General features: G+C 31.9%; 2 protein-coding genes and 1 long non-coding RNA gene across 3 annotated transcripts; 2 read left to right on the top strand and 1 right to left on the bottom strand.

The window, feature by feature from the left end:
• Positions 1-4,234: 4,234 nt before the first annotated feature.
• LOC126656239 (uncharacterized) lies at positions 4,235-10,311 on the top strand. The gene is made up of 3 exons (XR_007633184.2): positions 4,235-4,643; positions 7,697-7,937; positions 9,266-10,311. It is a non-coding gene; the product is annotated as an uncharacterized LOC126656239 (long non-coding RNA).
• LOC126656222 (probable disease resistance protein At1g58602) lies at positions 8,889-12,435 on the bottom strand. The gene is made up of 2 exons (XM_056104378.1): positions 9,290-12,435; positions 8,889-9,186 (listed from the first exon to the last, which is right to left on the bottom strand). The coding sequence occupies exons 1-2, from the start codon at positions 12,257-12,259 to the stop codon at positions 9,178-9,180; spliced, it is 2,979 nt and encodes a 992-aa protein (XP_055960353.1). The 5' UTR covers positions 12,260-12,435; the 3' UTR covers positions 8,889-9,177.
• A 1,844-nt stretch (positions 12,436-14,279) lies between these two features.
• On the top strand, positions 14,280-14,874 carry LOC126664414 (calcium-binding protein CML38-like). Its single transcript, XM_050356787.2, has one exon. The coding sequence runs from the start codon at positions 14,384-14,386 to the stop codon at positions 14,657-14,659; it is 276 nt and encodes a 91-aa protein (XP_050212744.1). The 5' UTR covers positions 14,280-14,383; the 3' UTR covers positions 14,660-14,874.
• Positions 14,875-18,516: the final 3,642 nt, after the last annotated feature.

The following is an 18,516-nucleotide window of genomic DNA, read 5'->3' as shown; positions in this document are numbered from 1 at the left end:
AAATGGGAGACCCCCACTAATAGGGATGATTAAATTGATTTGAAACAAAAATTGGATAGATTTATAAAATTGAATTGGAAAAATTTCTAAAAAATTATAAATATTTGACTTCTTTTACCCACTAAGCCGTTAAAAAGGTCAAAATAATTTTATATATATTTACAACTTTAACCGTCTTGACATATAAATTCATTAAAAAATGACAATTTAATCAGTTAATTTTGTAAATAAAAATGAAAATATCTGACTTTATTTGCTTATGTAAATTTACTTGATTAGTCAAGTTGTGAAAAAAAAAAACTCCACAATTTTGACTAAATTAGAGTTTAGATATAACAGTTTCAATTCGTCTATTAACGAATCAAACTGTCCAAGATTTTTTAGGAACATATTTGTCAAAAAAAAAGTTAAAATTATAGATATATAAAATCATTTTCTCTAAAAAAAACAAAAGAATTCTCAATAATCTAATCGCATGGTCAAAGAAATTAGGTTAAAACGAAGAAGGTCTATAAAAACCTTCTCTAGCAAACACTACATTAGAAGCACCAGAGAATCAAAATCAAAAGACATGGATTTGTTACCAGTACCACACAGAGGAATAAGTAAAGAGTGCCCTAGGGCTTTTACACAGAAGAACAAAGGTTTCGGTGTGCCTTACAAAGAAGATCAATTACTGAATATGTTTACGAACCACGACACTAACCACGATGGCCGTCTCAGCAAGCAAGAGCTCAAGGACCTATTCAACAAGCTTGGCTCTCGTTTTTCAGGCTGGCGAGTCTGGCGATCACTTCATCATGCTGATGCAAACGGAGATGGTTATATAAGCCGGGAAGAGTATTCTGACATTGTTAGGTATATTTTGAACAAATGTGATTATAAGTTGGCTTAATCGTTCAAAAATATTCTATTTTTTTAACTGTTTTAGTTTATGGTTTAATTTTAGTCCATTTTTCAATTTTCAGTTTCAGTTATAACTATTCGTTACAGTTAGAGTGAAAAAATGTTTATATTCCATTCATTTTGCTTTATGTTTGAAATTTGTACTTTGTAGTGATAAAAAAACAAATTTGAACAATATGAAGGTTAATTTGAATTTTTTTCCACTTCAATATAAACAAATTATTATAATTGAAATTAAAAATTGAAAAATCGCTTAAAATTGACAAATTTAAAAATGTAGGCCATAAACGAAATAGCCATAAAAATAATATTCTTGAATGATTAAACATTATAAGTTATAAGTTTTACGTTCATAGGACATCGTGTATATATTTTGGCTTTTTCTTCTTCTTAGCATTCATAGTATTCAGGGCCGGCCTTAAACAGGATGAGGCCCTAGGCGGTAAAATATATACACATTAAATATTAAATTTTTTCAAACATTAAGATTAATATATAAAAATTTCAAAACATAATTATAATAATAGAAAATTAAAACTCTTTAAAATAAACAAAAATAACAAAATAAGCTGAATGAATAATTAAAAAGGAAAAACATAATGATTAATTAGAAATATTGGTTTGGAAAAAAAATGAAACTAAATAAAAATTATGAGATTTTAAAGTTTTCAAGAGAAGCATTGGGAATAAATAAAATAAATAAAATTAATAGAAAATATTTGAAAGTTGTTAAGGTAATTTTTATTTGAGTTTTTAAATAATGTCGTTGCACAGATTTAATAAAGTTTAAGATAATAGCTAACCAAACTGATTTAAGTGATATAATTACCGTTGTGTATATTTAAGAATTAAGAATTGTTATAATATCTTTGACTTCGTACTATTAAATATTTATATGCAGTAATAGTATAAATAACTTCGTACTATCAAAATTCTGAGGCCCTACGCCTAGGCCTTAGTGGCCTAGGCCTAAGGCCGGGCCTGATAGTATATACTATATATATAGATGTTTATATAGCTACTTCTTGTAAATGAATCTGAGGAAAATAATCCCTTTTAGGCTTTTAGCATTTTGATGACTCTCTTTTACTTATTCTTTAATCACATATGTATTACACAACATGAATATTTTCTAGTTCATAGGATATGAATATCTAAACTGAAAGTGCTTGATTCCAATGTAGTCCAAATATACAGGTTTAAGTGTTTAACCGATTTTGCCTAAAATGATGGAAGGAAACATTATTCAAGGGACGAGGATGTTATTTTTTTTTGGAAATGAATAATTTTGTATATCAATATCCTAGAATTTTTATGGGTGAAAGGCTGAAAGCAACAGTTTTACTTTTAACATTAATGTCTTCTCCTTTTCAAGAAATGGATCTTAATGGTGCAAATAATAGTTTTAAATATAATTCTCTTTCAAATTTGAAAGATAAAAGGCGACAATAATAAAAAGGTTAATAGATTAAAAAATTATTGACTACTTTTTTTCAATAGCACTTTAACATTAAAAACGATCAATTTATATTTCGTATTTTTGACTTTCAATTGCACCCTAAATCATCAAATTGAACTATTTTCACTTGGATAGCATTTAAAATAAATCCTTCATATTCAGCATATATTCTAAAAAAACATTTAATGATATACCACAAATAAACCATCTTCTCCACAATTTTAAAAAAATAATAAAACTTTCAATTATTTAATATAAATTAATTAAAAATATTTCCAACTCCGTTACTGTCTCCCTCGACCACTGTCGGCCTGCCCTCGGACCTGCCGCCGTCCTCTATGGGAGGACGAGCAAAGTCCGCTCGTCAAGTTCTAGTCCTCTTCCATGGGAGGACGAGCGGCGGCGGGTGTGGCGGGTCCAACGAAGAAGGTGATGGATTCGGAGTCGGAGGTGTTGACACATGTCAGTTTTTAATTTATTTAATTTTTAATAAAACTTAAAAAAATATTTAATTATATATCTAACTAAATATTTATTTAGGATTTATTTGAATTTTTTAAAGATAAAAGACCTATTTGAATTTGTCCAAGTAGGAGAAAATATGATATAACCCTTTAGTTATTTTGAATATTTTTATCCTTATATTAATAAAATTGTCTACTTTTTCAAATTTAGGCGCTATTAAAAGTTAAAAATATAAAATAGGGTAAAAGTGATGAAATTATAAAGTTATGGTGCTATTGAAAAAAAATAGAAAGTCGATATTTTTCAATCTATTAGCTAATAAAAATCAACCATAAAAAATTATTTAGCACAGTAATTTAATACTTTATAAAGTGGTGAGTTTTTAAAAATATTGTTAATACTATACTCCGTCTCATTTGTTTTTACACAAAAATTAACAGAATATTTATCATCTTTGTCTTTTCATATTTTTGTGTGTGTTGTTTTTATTAATGATAGTGGCATTTTTTATATTAGTTCTTCCAATGTGATTTTAAAAAGGATAAAAATAAAAATTTCATGTAAAAGTTTTTTATAAAAATAGATATATAACTGTTAAAATGAGACATCTCAAAATGAAATATGAGATTTTTAAAATGTAACGGAGGGAGTAATTTACATTCAGAATGTATATTATTTTAAATTACGGTTCAATTTCATTAAATTTCCTATTGAACCCTCAACCCTTAACATGGATGAAAAGCCAATTAATCATTTCTCAATAATCGGTATTTAAATGACCAAGATAAAGCTAGACATGCATATATACCATATATGGATTGAGATTGAGATGATATATATTCCACCTTTATTTTTCTTTTTTGAGTGATGCTGCTGTATAGGGGTGTAAATGAACCGAGCCGAGCCGAGATTTGGAGTGTTTATGTTCGGCTCGTTTAGCGAACAAGGTGTTCATGTTTGGTTCATGTTCAATCAAGTTTTGAACGGTGTTCATGTTCGGTTCGTTTAGATTTTATAGTGTTCATGTTCTGTTTATGTTCAGCTCGTATTCGTTCGTTTAGCCGCTAAACGAACAAGCTCGCGAACGAGCTCACGAACAAGTTCGATAAGTACTAAACGAGCTCGTTCATGAACAAGCTCGCGAGCGAGCTCGATAAGTACTAAACGAGCTCGTTTGCGAGCCCGCTCGTTTAGCGAATAAACAAACGAACACGAGTTGTTAAACGAACAAACACGAATATGAGCTGAATAAATTAAAAACAATCTAATCGAGGTCGTTCACGAATATGAGTTAAATAAATTAGAAACATAATTATATAAATTAATTTAAATATGCAAACACCTAATCGAGTTTCTAAACGAGTTTGTTCGTGAACTATATACGTGTTCACGAACTCTTAATCGAGCTTGTTCACGAGCTTGTGAACGCAAACGAGCCGAACACCACTATGTTCATGTTCGGCTCGTTTATATTAACGAACATAAAATCAAGCTCGAACTCGCTTCGTTTAAAACACGAACGAACATGAACCGAGCTCTTATCGAGCCGAACACCGAGCTGCTCGCGAACGGCTCGGTTCGTTTACACCCCTTAGTGCTGTAGTCTAAATTTACCAAGACAGTAATACTAATCGAATATTTTGGAAGCCCGTCGGTAATGTGTAGTCCAGTTTGCTCGTTGGCGCAATTCTTTCGGTAGATACCTATACTTTGCCCAAATTTGTGGAACTTCCAACTCCACTAACCATGGAATAATAAGCAGAAAATAAATTCCCCTATCAGTATCTAACTCTCATAAAGCATCCGCATCCTGGTATGTTTCCTTTTTTTTTTTCCTTTCGAGCATTACTTTATCATACAAATTGTCATGTTATTCGCGTCGTTTGAGACATGAAACTTATCTAGAGCTGTTATCCTCGGGTCGTTTTCGGGATGCCTATAAGCTGTTTGTAGAATTGTCTAGCAGGAGTTAGTTGATTAGTTTACCCACAGTTAAGAAAAGCCTAGAGATTAAAGTTTAGTAGAGACAAAGAAGGGAAATTTTCTCTTTTTGTTTGTTAGCATTAGCCACAATACTGTCATCTGAGAAGAATTAAGCAGAAAGGAAGAACACAGTCTAGAATTATTATTACATTTCTGTGAAAACATTCAATTAATCAGATAAAAATAAATTTGAACTTTTTAACTATGAAAATCCACAGGGAAGAAGAACATGTTATTGAACAGTGAGCTTGGCTCTTGCATGACCATGGGATATCTGGAACTGCTCTGTTAACCCAAAATGGGCCATCAGGAGCCAGACATGAGTCAAAAGTTCTCCACCTCGCCCCAATTGCTGAGCATGATAAGTTCCTCTACAATGGCTAGCACCATAAGCTAGCATTTCCACCCAGACATTGCTCATAACTTCCCACTTGTTTGATACGTTTTGTAGTTGCGACGCTAGCCTGCAAGCGTCGAATAACACTGACTTGCTTCTATCCCCTTTTACTTTAACCGGCGGAACTACAGTGTTTACCTTAAGCAACACATCACAGGCTCTTTGTGTTTCTTCTAGCTCAGAGCTTCCCTTTTTGAATAAATTCATTACCCAAATGCAGAGATTTTGTGAGCTCGGGACAGTACCTGATAAGGAATCATGCTTCTGAAAGAATTTCTCGACCTCAGCACAAGTATCTTGATATCTGATCTTTCCAATTCCCATAGGCAACATGGCAGCACGCATAACAAGGAGATACAGCATGTATTTTGATATCGAGTTGCTTATTATACTATTTTTATCCTTTTCCACTTCAGGATCAGAGTGGTAGCAGAGATCTGTAGCAATGTGCCAGATAAGAATGCTCTGATCGAACTCTACTTCTACACTCCAACGTAATTCCTCTTCAAAAGTAGTTCCTTTAATTGTACGAGCTCCCCTGCACATGCATAGATCTTTAAGCTCTTTCGTGTAGAGGTCATCTGGTTGAGCCTTGAGCTCTTCAAATTTCTTTTTGAGATGATTGAATATGAAATTTTGCAGATCGTCATCAACTTTTACAAATCTCCTGTGCAGGTGTTCTAGTATATTGTCTATACTAAATAGCTTTTGGATTTTGCTGTTGACCACTGGCTTACTTTTGATGCTATAGCTCAATAAGCTGTACTGCGCCAATGATTTTGACCATCTTGGACGTTTAGGCAGCTGTAGATGAGTAATGACTCGGCGGAGAACTCCTTTGTGCGTAGACAGATAAAGATCTGTCCAATCTGAGGAGAGCACCAGGAGTAGTGCATAGAGCTCGAGGAATATGGCTATAACCAGCAACGACAAGGTTATGGCTATATCTACCTTAGGGCAACCGTGTGTTTTGTATAACGAGAAGAAGACCAACACAATGCAGGTGCTTGCGAGACTGATTGATCGGAGATAACAGCCGGTTCGTGAGTAGATTACTTTTCCCTTGGTGTACAGCATGTCATACATGAACCCGAGTTCAATTTCAATCACTCTAAAAGCATTTTCAGAGGTGATATCCTTGAACAACATTTGGCTATCGTCGCGATCTTGAAAGCTGAGGATGAGATCGACAAAAAGACGGTTGAAAGTCTTAAATAAGTAATGAGCTTTACGCAGTTCTGGCGCACCTTTTATATTATCGTTTTCCATCGAAGAAACATCCATTAGCTGCCCTTGTGACTCGAGCACTTCTTCTGCCACTGTGTAAAATCCTTCCTGCTGTTTCAAAGTGAATTCCTCCATGAACTTGGAATAATTAGGGCCAGCATCAGGAGCAGTGAGCATGGAATCTCTCAATTCCTCGTTGCTTGCTGATCTGAGGGCCCATGTTCTCTCTCCGTATTTAACAATTCCGGCCAAAAGCATTGGCACTGTCAGAATGGAGAAGCGAGAAGCGGTCCAAGCCAGAAGGAAGATGTAGACCGCCACTCCGGTTTGAACTCCTAGCCCAAGAAAGTGTCTCAACCAGAGCTCATTGTCCTCTAGAGAATACGCGGTGATGGTATCAGGACCGCCCAGGTGCAATAGCAGAAATGGCGCCCAAAATGCAGTAAGCTGAGTGCCGGCATCAAGATTGGCAGCTTTACTGCCATTTTCGTAGATGTCTCCCATGTTATTTAGAAGAACACCAAGGGCAACTGTTGCTACCCAGTCTGCGATCAAATAGGCAGACCATAAAAGAAATCGAACCCGGACATGGCTCGTATACTTCCTGCGCTTTCCGAAAAATATTAATATAATCTGTAACGCAAGGCTAAGCAGGATCAGGATACGTAGCTCCCAGTCCTTCCATAGTTTCCTCATTGTCGGAGAAAATATCTCCATGGCTTTCTTGAGTTGATGTAATTAACATACAAATTGTTATACGCTTGATCAATTGAAATTTGAAACCCACAAACTAAAGAGACGAGACTGCATACCAGCTGGAGCCATGGAGATGTCTGAAAATAAAAGCAAGGTATCCAAGTTTTTTATTTGAAAGATAAATCTTCATGTCTGAATGTTTTGTGAAAAGTGCACAAGTGAATCAGTTCATATTTATTGCTAAAAGAAGAGTGTGCATAGAAGAGGCAACAGTAATATGTACCTTTTAGCATATCATTTAAATGGGTAATTTTCATTTACTGTTCTTAAACTTCCGTTTTTTTGACACAGGTCATTTGTTTCAATTTGTAACCATAAAATTCCCGACTTTTAAATGGTGCATAATTCTTACCGTACATTTTACAGCTTTTCTTTTAAAAAAATTAAAAGCCTATAAAGCAGCTGGTCTTGCAAATGAAAACTTCAAATATAAAACAATTACACATGTAAATAATATTTGATAAAAAAGAATCTTATTTGTATATTTTTTTTTGGGTACAAAGGAGGAGGCATAAGCCCAAAAAAAACATAACGAAGAACACTACGATCAGAAGAAACACCATGCAGGTCGTGATTTAGCCAAGGGATAAGGCTGGTTGGAGGAGAGTCATGCCAGGAGATCCCCTGAACGTCATCGGGCAGCAGAGCAGCCAGATGGTCAGCCGCTGTATTAGCCTCTCTATAGACATGAGATATAATAACCTCCCAATCTTGCTTCAGAAGACCCTGAATGGCTGCTAACAGGTTCGAATACCCAGCTGCATCATAAGAATCTTATTAGTAAATTTTGTTAACCTGATGTTAACGTTATGTTGATGTGCACATTTTTTATATTTGTGGCTTTCATTTACAGTATGAGTTTTATTGTAGATGTTCATATCAATATTTTTTATAAAGTAGTGGCAAAATGGATGATAGTGGTTTTTTCGTTATATCATTTAAAAATTAAGGATTCTGTCATTAGAAACTGAAATAAAGTGACTTTGGCAGGAAAGAAACTGAAAATTCAAAAACGGGGGTAAAACTTATCCTAACTTTTTAGATCAAAACCATCCTTCTAACTATTTAGATCAAATTCATCCAAGGATGACCGTTGTATTTATTTTGTGTATTCTGGAGTAAGTACTGGTTTATTCATGAACTCCTTATATCATCTATTCAAGTAGAGTACAAAGAGAATTTTGTTTAACTCGGATTTTTACACCATCAGCTCAAAGAGTTTATTCATCTTTTATGCTTGAAACATTGTGTTGCACTTGTTCATTCTCCATGTTTTACACAAATATGTTATTTTACTAATAATATCATATTTTGTACTTGTAAATTTGTTTCATACCAAAAGGGGTAATTTTCACTCATAATCCTTGCATTTTTGTATATTTTTCCACCAAAATTCTTTTATTTCAATTTGTAACCGTAAAATCCTTGATTTTTAAATGATATACTCCTTTAACAAGAAAATGTTATTGTCTTCCATTGACATCTACAATATAGCTCTTCTGGTAAATGAGAAAAGGTGCAACTTAGCATCATGCAAGCGATAATTACAAATAATCTTGATGTATATCGTTGATGCGTTGTGCATTTTTTTAATATTTATAGCTTCTATTTGCCAGATCAGCTGCTTTAAGCATTCAAGTTAACATTTTTTTGACAAAGAAGCTGCAAAATGAATGAAAAGAATATTATACTATATAAGAGTGAAGAATTTTACGGTTATAAATTGAAACGAAATGATTTTAGTGGAAAAGAGATGAGAGTTGACAGAATGTGGAAGAAAATTACCCATTATATTTTATCTTATTTTCCTTTGGGTGCCTAAAGAGATGGAGAAAACAAGAAACAATGAAACACAGTAGCACAATATATTATGTTTACATTGCATAAGCTTATGTATGATTGATTATCTTAAAGAAAGAGTCCATTCCCATCAACTATAGTTTCTCCAGCCATTTTGGGCTCTACACAGCTGCCTCAAGCACTACTAGTTCTTCTGCATTAAACCAAAATTGAGATTGCAAATAAGTGGTGCATTACCAAAATTATGACACAGTTTCAGTTTTTTGTTTAAGGTATGGAGAAAGAAAAGAACTCACTGGCAAAGGAGCAAACTGGAAATTATTGACAATTACTGCCACTTTCTTCCCTGGAGTTGCCGTCATGATTTTGTCAATCTCTGCCACGACATCGTTTGGCATATTTGTGAGAGTGAGTTCCTTCAAGTTGGTGAGTTTCTGCAAGCCTGTAGTGATCTTCATATTCTCACAGCGTCTAATCTCCAATTCCTTAAGCAAAGGCATAGAACCTTGTTCAACACTCCAATTCTCAAGTTTCTCAAGCGTCCACAGTTTCAAAACTCGAAGTTCTGGAAACCCTTTTGCATGACAAGTCATCTCTTTCCCCAAGTAAGAACGACCAAAAAGTCTCAGAATTTTCAGTCGTGGCAGTTCTCCTAAGTACTTCATCGGATCGTTCTCTAGCTGTGACACCGATAAAGTAACCATCTTGAGGCTTAATGGAAGCTGCAACTCATCGACAGGATGTGAAACTTTTCCTAACAAATACAATTCTGATAGAACGCTGTGCTTCTTCATGGAACACAATTTTAAATCTGCAGGTCGACTAAATTCGTCGATGGATCTTAACTTGAGAGCTCGAAGATTCGTTGACTCAGAAATCCAGTTAGTTACCTGGTCAAGTGATTCAAAATGGCATGTGAGTCCGAGTTTCGTCAGACGAATCAGCCTCTTGAACCAATCTTCGCCGAGGCCTTTTTTTCCAATTACTAATCCCCATAGTGTCAGAAGATTTGCCAGAGATCTGCCGGCTAACGGCTTCTGCAGAGACACATCTAAATAAATCTCATTCATATAAAGATGTCTGAGCTTCTTTGAGCTCCAAATGGATATTGGCAAGGAAGTGATATTTGTGTGCTTCACATCTAGAGTTTCTAAGTTAGGCAAGTCACCTACAGAATTTGGGATTGAATCAAGAAATGTCCATCTTAACCCTAGGTAACTTAGGTGGATCAGCTTCCCAATAGTCTCTGATAAGACTGGTTTGTACACATTTTCTAGATCAAGCACAGTGAGCAATCCAAACCCTCGTTTTCCTGTGATCTTGTTGATAAACAGATCGATTTCATATGCAGGTGTATCTCCTTTCCGTGTATTGAAAGATATATAAGAACGTAAATTATCAACATAGTGATCGAAAACAGGATTGCTGATATCGAAATATGCAGCAACTCTTCTGATGTATCGATTCTGATCATAATGTGGCCTACGAATCACGTGAAAGAATCCGATCTCTGCGGCATTTGGAAAGACATTGTCGTATAGAACACCAGGCACTCGACATCTTTTGGGGCTTCCATCTGGTCTCCACTTTGAAACATCTATCATGTTCCTTCTGATCAAATTCTGCAGATATTTCTCAACGAGAACTTCAGGGGTTTCGCCTTCTAATGTTGGATTAGCCAATCCTTCTGCAGCCCATAATCGAAATAACCTCCGTACGGGAATCTCATAATCTTTTGGGAAAAGGCCTAAATATAGAAGACAAGGCTTTAACTCAGATGCAAGATCCTGATAGGCTAAAGCTAAGATTGATTTGGAAGGATCATCACCGAAGCTTAAACGCTCTACCATTTTCAACCAACTGCTTGGCTCTTTGGTGGATAGGAGACCTCCTAGCACAACAATTGCAAGAGGTAGACCTTTGCATTTGTCATAGATTAACTGTTTCAATGACTCATCGTTGATTCCGTCTCCTTCTGTTTGGCCTACTTTCTTTAAGAACAATGCCCAACTTTCATTAGTGTCTAGATTCTGCAGATGAAACGAAAGTAACCCTTGATCGTTCATCTCCAGAGCTAATTCGTCATCACGAGAGATGAGAACAATTCTGCTGCCATTTAACGAATTCGGAAAGCTCCGCTTGATGCTTTCGAACATAGCAGAAGTTTTGGCGTCGTCTAATACTAGTAGAAACCGCTTGCTAATAAAGAAATCGCGAACCTTCTCTTCCAATTTGTTTAGAGTCAGCTTTTCCTCGTCTTTGATTGTTGTAACTGCTCTCAATATATCAATTAAAAGATTTTTGGTTTTCTGCTCAATATCCTCAGGGTTAACCATTTCCGGAAACTCTTCAGAAACATTTACCCAAACTCGTAATTGAAAATGCTGCATAACATCTGTTTTGTTGTAAATATTCCTGACAAAAGTTGTCTTTCCAGAGCCAGCAGCACCCACCACTGAGATAAGAAAACGTAGTCTGTGACGGTTACAGACTGCTTGAGCTAACTCATCTGCTTGAACCTTTCGACCAATGAAGTCTAAATCATCATCTAAACGATCTGAAATTGATGGCAACTGTTCCGGTGCTTGTTGTTCTGCAGCGCTTAGTTCAGCAGCAGGCTCAGCTATAGGTTGTTGTGTGCTCGGTTCAGTTGCAGGTTGTTTTAAGCCTGGTGCACCCTCAGGTTGCTCCGAGTTCGATTCAGTAGCTTTTGCAGGTGGCTCAACATGAGGATCGATTCGATGTTCATCTGCAGCAGCTTGCCTAGTATCTTCCTTTGGAATGCTCAAGTCAACCAAATCTAGCTCACCACCATTTATCTTTGATTGATCAAAATCTCCATCCCTGACATCTCCAATAGATCCTTCGCTCGATTTTTCACATTGAGCACATGCGGTATCAATCTCTTGTACAAAATCCTTCATAAAGCGATTAAAAGATTGACTCTGCAGCAGCAGAAACTGGGTGAAAGGGCGAACTCGAGAATAGAACTTCCTTCTCCGCAGTTGCGTTTTGATACGAAAAGAATCAATGATGTCATCCGATGAGTAAACACATGGAAGAAGCATAGTCTCCAATTTGTCAGCATTGATTGCCGGTTTAGCGGTTTGCTTTGCCTCTGCTTCTGCTAAGAGAGTACTGACATGTATTAGTTTCTCCTTAGCACTTACAATTTGTTTCCTCAAGCTCGGATTGTTGAGTTCTTTATCATCAAGAATGACTTGTATCTTATTTATCAAAACTAACACTGCTCCTGCCAATGCCATCAATCTCTGCTACTTTTTCTTGTTTTTGTCAAAAATGACAATTTCACAACATGCTCAAGGTTTTGGCATTGTTTTCAGACAAGTGTAACATCAAGAAAGAAAATTTTCGTGTCTGTACATAATAATGTAGTTTCTTTGGAAATTAAGGTATAATCTTATACTTTTCTTATGACAATAGCAACTTAAAAGGGTTTGCTTCAGATTCAAATGGGTACAAGATGCTTAATCTTCTGCTCATTGTGCATATTTATACTTCCATCTTGTTTCCAGGTTAGGAATTTTAGCACCTTTAGTATCTTTCAAAAATGTACAACTGAACACTTTTAACTTTTTTTTTTATGGCCTAGTGAAATTCAATATAATATTACCGTAATAAAGTGAAATTTAGAAGTCATAAATATTTATTTATATAATATTTAGTTGAATTTTATTTAAGAATTATTTTCAATTTTTTAATGAATTTATTAAAGATTTTGTCTTTACTGAATATACAAATTTCTTTTAAAATAAATTCGAAATCTTAATACATCTAATATTTATTTAGGCTGAACTCTACAAACTATCTAAAATTTATTTAGATAAAATATTATCTTTTAATTTAAATTTCACTTCAATTAAAAGCTAACTTAATGTTATATACTACACATTTCATTATTCAATCATTTGTTATAAATTGTATCACCACCAGTTGCATTCCATGAATTTATTTCATTTTTTAGAATTTCTGTATAGTAATTCTTTTAGAAAAATTAAAATGAAAATTTCAATATATATTTTGATAATCAGAACTGAGGTCATTAACATATTTTGAGTGGCTCTATTCATTTTTTCCTAATACCTGGTATGTAAAAAAATATTTATATGAATCTAATTCACTAATCGTGAACCATCCACTTACTATATGATATGAGACGATAATAATTGTAATATTCAATTAATGGATATCAATTAATATAATATTCATGGTTATTACATTTATTATCACCACATGTTGGATTGTTCACATGCTTACACTAATCGAATATAGATATAATTATTTATTTAATATTCTAGAAATATTAAGTATTAATTTTTAAAAAACAAAAAACAAAAATCTAGATATAAAAACAATTTTGAAATTTTTACTCTACATGTAAAGTTTCACTATTCACATATGTATAAAAATTATTTTATAATGTGTTGGTTTTATAATACTTATTTAACTTGTTAACATTAACGTATACAATTACAAGCTTCAATAGAATATATATATATATATATATAAATGTTACTAATTTATAATTTTAAAGTTTATTATTAAATTTTTTAAATATGATTTATAATAATATTAGATAATACAAAATACGGAATTCACATATATTATAAATTATTAACACTGAATATTAGACAAACAATAGTACTTTAATAAATTAATTCACTAGTAATATTAAATATTATAAATAACAATGATAATAATACTAATTTAAATTAGACAAATAACGATAATTCACTTTATCATTTATTTAGATTTTTCACTCTTTTCATGTAATATTCTTTTAATATGTGTATTTATTTAAATATTTATTTTTTATTTATTACAAATAATATTTATTTGATTTGAATAAGAAAAAGTTAGTTACTTTACATTGTTATATAGTAAAATACATTTATTTAAATTATTATTTTAGTACTAATAAACATTAGTTATTTTAATTCTTGGATAAATATGTAAAAAAAAGTTGAGTATTAATTATTAAAATAATTTAGTATTAATAATAGAAGTCGAAAAAGTAGTATGGTGATAATATTTTAAAAAAATAAAAATAAAATCTATGTTTGGACAAAAACTAAAATTACTTTAAAATGGAGATTGATTAGAAATGATGTAACTCTAGAGAAGCCTTTAGAAAGCCCATTTCATGAAGCCTTAGCAGTTAGCCCGCAGCATGGTGTTTAGTGGAAATTGATCAGAATCTAAACAAGAGAATAAATAAATGAGTAATCTAAAAGAATTGAAGAGAAATGATGCTACTAGTTTTATTTCATTAAGAGAACTAAAGAGCATCTCCAGTACTCTATATAAGCAAAGAATTAGGCAAACACAAATCTCGCACTTGCATTGATCACATAGCAAGCTCACACACGATGCCACTTTCTGTGCCCAAGTCTGCAAAAGGAAGCTTCTGTCTAACAGAAGAACAGCTCAAAGCTATGTTCAAAGATAACGATTCCAACGGAGACGGTCTCCTTAGCAAAGAAGAGGTAAAGAAAACGTTTCAACTGCTCGGTTCTCGCCTCCCCGACTGGAGAGTTAAACGCGCGCTTCGCCGCGCTGATGCGGATGGTGATGGTAATATCAGTATGCAGGAGTTGAGTGAGCTTGTTAAGTATGCTGGTAAACTGGGATATACTCTTGCCTAGTTATCTGATTCTTGATTATCTATGCTTAAAAAAAAAGGAGTAAGTACTTGTACTGTAAATCTGTAATTGCTCTTTCTATCAGTTTTAATTTATATGTACGTGTGTGCTTTGTTCAGCCTGTAAGCTATACAAGCTTCTTTTGATTAAATATGAATATCCTACTCTGGCCGTTTGATCCTATAAATACATGGAAATAGCATCAGCTAATTTACTGAGATTGAGTACAATATATTAGCTAGTTCTTGAAGATCTGTGTTTTGCTTCGAGGATCTGATATGAGTTTAATGAAGAGATGCATATTTTGTAGTAAATGCTGTGCCTGCATGTCAACTTGATCAAGTTATTTTCTTCTCTGTCTAATAGATTTTGGGAATCACCCAACTTTGCTCAAGTTGCAAAATGGTCACTCAATTTTAAAACGTTACAAAATGGTTATGTACTTATAATTAATGAACTTCCGGTGGTCTATAAATGAATTCCAACTAAAATAATCCTACGTGGACTGGAAGGTACTCACTCCATTCCTTATTTGCCATGTCATTTTTCTCTTTTAAAATTTTCTACGTCAGTTTGCCACGTCATCTTCTTTTTCTTCATAACAAAAAGAACCCTATAGCTCAGCGCCGCCGTCGCCTCCTACCTTCACCTTCCAGTGCCACTGCCACCTCTATGTCCTAGCATTGCCGTCTCCTCTAGCACGAACACCATTCAAAACTTTCATCTAGGTTCATATCTAGCGACGGATGCAAACTTTTTTTCCAGGGAGGCCCAAATTTAAAATAAAAGGATATTATATATATATATATATATATATCATTAAATTAAAAATATAAATTAAGAATATTTCATTTATGAAATCGGCTTGTGATTCCACATCTTTAAAATTAATAGGATCTTGATAAACAGATAAAATGCATTTAGATGGAATTGAAATTTGATTTTTTAAATATTAATTAAAAAACAATTACTTTCTTAATTTTATAAATCAATGACAATTCAAAATATTATTGGCATTACTATTTTATTTAAGCGGTAGTATCATTCATGCTCGTGCGTTTCCTTATTTCTCGACTCCAAATAATTAATTAAAATAAAGTTTATTTTGATATTACTTTTATTTTTATTTTTGTAATAAACAATAAATTAGTAAAATACACATTAATGAATCAAATTACGAGCTACGTGTAAAAATAAATAAAAAAGTTTATTTTGATATTACTTTTTAGTTTTATAATAAATAATAGGCTTAATTACTTAAAAACCACCAACCTTGTAACTTTTTTTCATTTATACCATGACCTAGGAAAATTTTCAATTGTACCCTATTTTTGATTTTTATGTTTTATCTCTACCCTGATGAGTTGAATTGACCTATTTTCTTGTGAAAAAAGTTTCAATTAGTCCTTCATTTTTAACCTATATTCTAATAAAACGTTAATGTTAATCATTTATGTATCTTGTTTTTAATATTTTCATCTTTAAATTAATTAAATTATAAAAAAAAATACTCTTGGGGTACAAACGAAATATAAAAATCGAAAATAGGGTACAATTGAAAATTTTCCTAGGTCGTGGTATAAATGAAAAAAAGTTACAAGGTGAGTGGTTTTTACATAATTAGGCCTAAATAATATAATAAAATTCTTACTAATTTAACATTAATTAAACATAAAGTATACATTGGTATAATTATAATAAGTTATAAATAAATATTATTGAGGTAAATTAATTTTAAAAATTAATAAATAGAAGCATTATATATGTTTCAAATGAAAATTCTAACTAATTTATTATTGTTTTAAGTAAAATAAATAAATTTAATTAATATGTAAATTGACAAGTCACGTTACCAGTCCCGTGTGTATGCGAAACTAGTCATTTAACATGGACCTATACAATGTTGTCTCAACTTTAATAAATATGTTATTTTAATGTTTGATCTTTTTTTTTTAATTAGTATTTCAACTTCTAGAAATATATCAAAATAAATGTTTTTAATCATTTTTTTCCATCAACGGATTATTAATAGAGCCAAAAAGTAAATTTTAATATGCTTTTATAATTTGACATTTTAATTTTACTAAGATAATTTTATCAATTGCACAAATTATCATCAATTTTAAACAAAATAATTTTATATATTTATATTTTTGATCAAAATAAAAAATATATTTAAAAGTATTCGTAACAAATCAATCGATTTTGTGATTTATAACTATTAAATATATAACCTTTAATCTAAATCTATTTTTAGACACGTGACACTCAATTTAAACCCATCAAAACTCCATAACTCTTCATAACGTGAAATAAAACATCAATTGTATATAACTTTTTATTAAATCAAAGACTAAATCATCTTTCAAGAATAGGTATAAATTGAAAGTGTAAGCATAATTGCTGCAAATTATAAAATTGACGGATTAGATTATCATAGATTTTATTAAAAATATTTTATTTTATTTTAGTCAAACATATGAATATATACAATTATTTTCTCTTTTTTGTTTTACTAATATGATAATGAAATTTAAGTAAATATAAAGTTTAACCTAAACTTTTAAAATCGTCATTTTAATATATTTTTAGTTTTCAGTTTCAATTATAGTCTTTTTATTCAAATTGGAGTGAAAAGTCTCAAACATACTCTTCATAGTTCATATTGTTTTATATTATTCCAATTTATTTTTGTACCATAAAAATTTTCAAACATCAAACAATGTGAGGGTATATTTAAATTTTTTTCCATTCTAATTTAGAAAAATGACTATAATTGAAATTAAAAATTGAATAAAAATTTAAAAGTTTAAATAATAAACAAAAAAAGTCGATAAAATAGAATATTTTTAATGATTAAGCTTTTTTATAATATACAAATGTGGTTAGAAAAAACAAATAAAGCCGTAATAACAGGTCCATTGAATAGTAGTTACACACTTAAGATTCTTGAACATGATTGATAGGTTGTGACTGCCATTTTTATTACCTAGTTGAAGCTCTTTTTATATTTTTCAACACGTCCTCATGTTTAGAATTAGATTCTTTTCTGTTTTTTTGGGGAAAAAAGGAAAGGTATTAAGAATCAACATGCATGTTCTCCTCTTCTTTTTTTTCCTTTACTTTATTAGATGCTTTTTATTTTTCTTTTTATAGGATATGGTATTATCAATATATATTGTTGAAGTAGATATACACGAATCTTAGTTCATGTTGTATATAACATAATGTATATTTTCATTCCAATGTGGAAGTTGCCTAATCGTTACTTTTAGAGTTAAATATGTAATACCCGAGTTTGTTATAAAATAAATTATTAACTTTTGAGCAAATTGATTTGAATCACCCGTCATAATTCATACTTTAATATCTCTTATTTAAAAATTAAACGATATACTTCGTCACTTTTATTTCATTTAGTAGTCTAATCTTTCTATCTATTTTTATTGTTAGTCAACTGGGTTAAAAGACCTAGGAGTAAATTCATTTTTAAACATGACGGACAAAATCGTTTACAGAAATAAAAATGATCATATTCTTTTTGAATTTTTTTAATTTAATCCTTTGACTCGGTTGACTGTGAGAAGGACTAAATCGTTGATGGAAACAAAAATGAGGGACTATATTATTTGATTTTGAAAGAGAAAAAACAAAAGTGTGAATTATAACATATGTGGAGAGCCTCATAGTAAATTGAATTTGAATTTATACTTAATTACAAAATGAACAATGTATTTTATTTTGTTTCTTTTTAGTTATTGAAATTAGGAAAAATGAACTTATATACCCACAATTTTAGTATTTTGCCAAATATATCACGATCTTTAAATCTTAACTGTTTGGTCCAACATACCAATAAC

This window comes from Mercurialis annua, linkage group LG1-X, assembly GCF_937616625.2.
Source record: "Mercurialis annua linkage group LG1-X, ddMerAnnu1.2, whole genome shotgun sequence".
NCBI lineage: Eukaryota > Viridiplantae > Streptophyta > Magnoliopsida > Malpighiales > Euphorbiaceae > Mercurialis > Mercurialis annua.
This window is presented reverse-complemented; position numbering and strand designations above follow the sequence as displayed.

What these genes read in the sequence shown, in the direction of transcription:
- LOC126656222 (XM_056104378.1), bottom strand. Translation starts at nt 12,259, where the DNA reads ATGGCATTGGCAGGAGCAGTGTTAGTTTTGATAAATAAGATACAAGTC.
- LOC126664414 (XM_050356787.2), top strand. Translation starts at nt 14,384, where the DNA reads ATGCCACTTTCTGTGCCCAAGTCTGCAAAAGGAAGCTTCTGTCTAACA.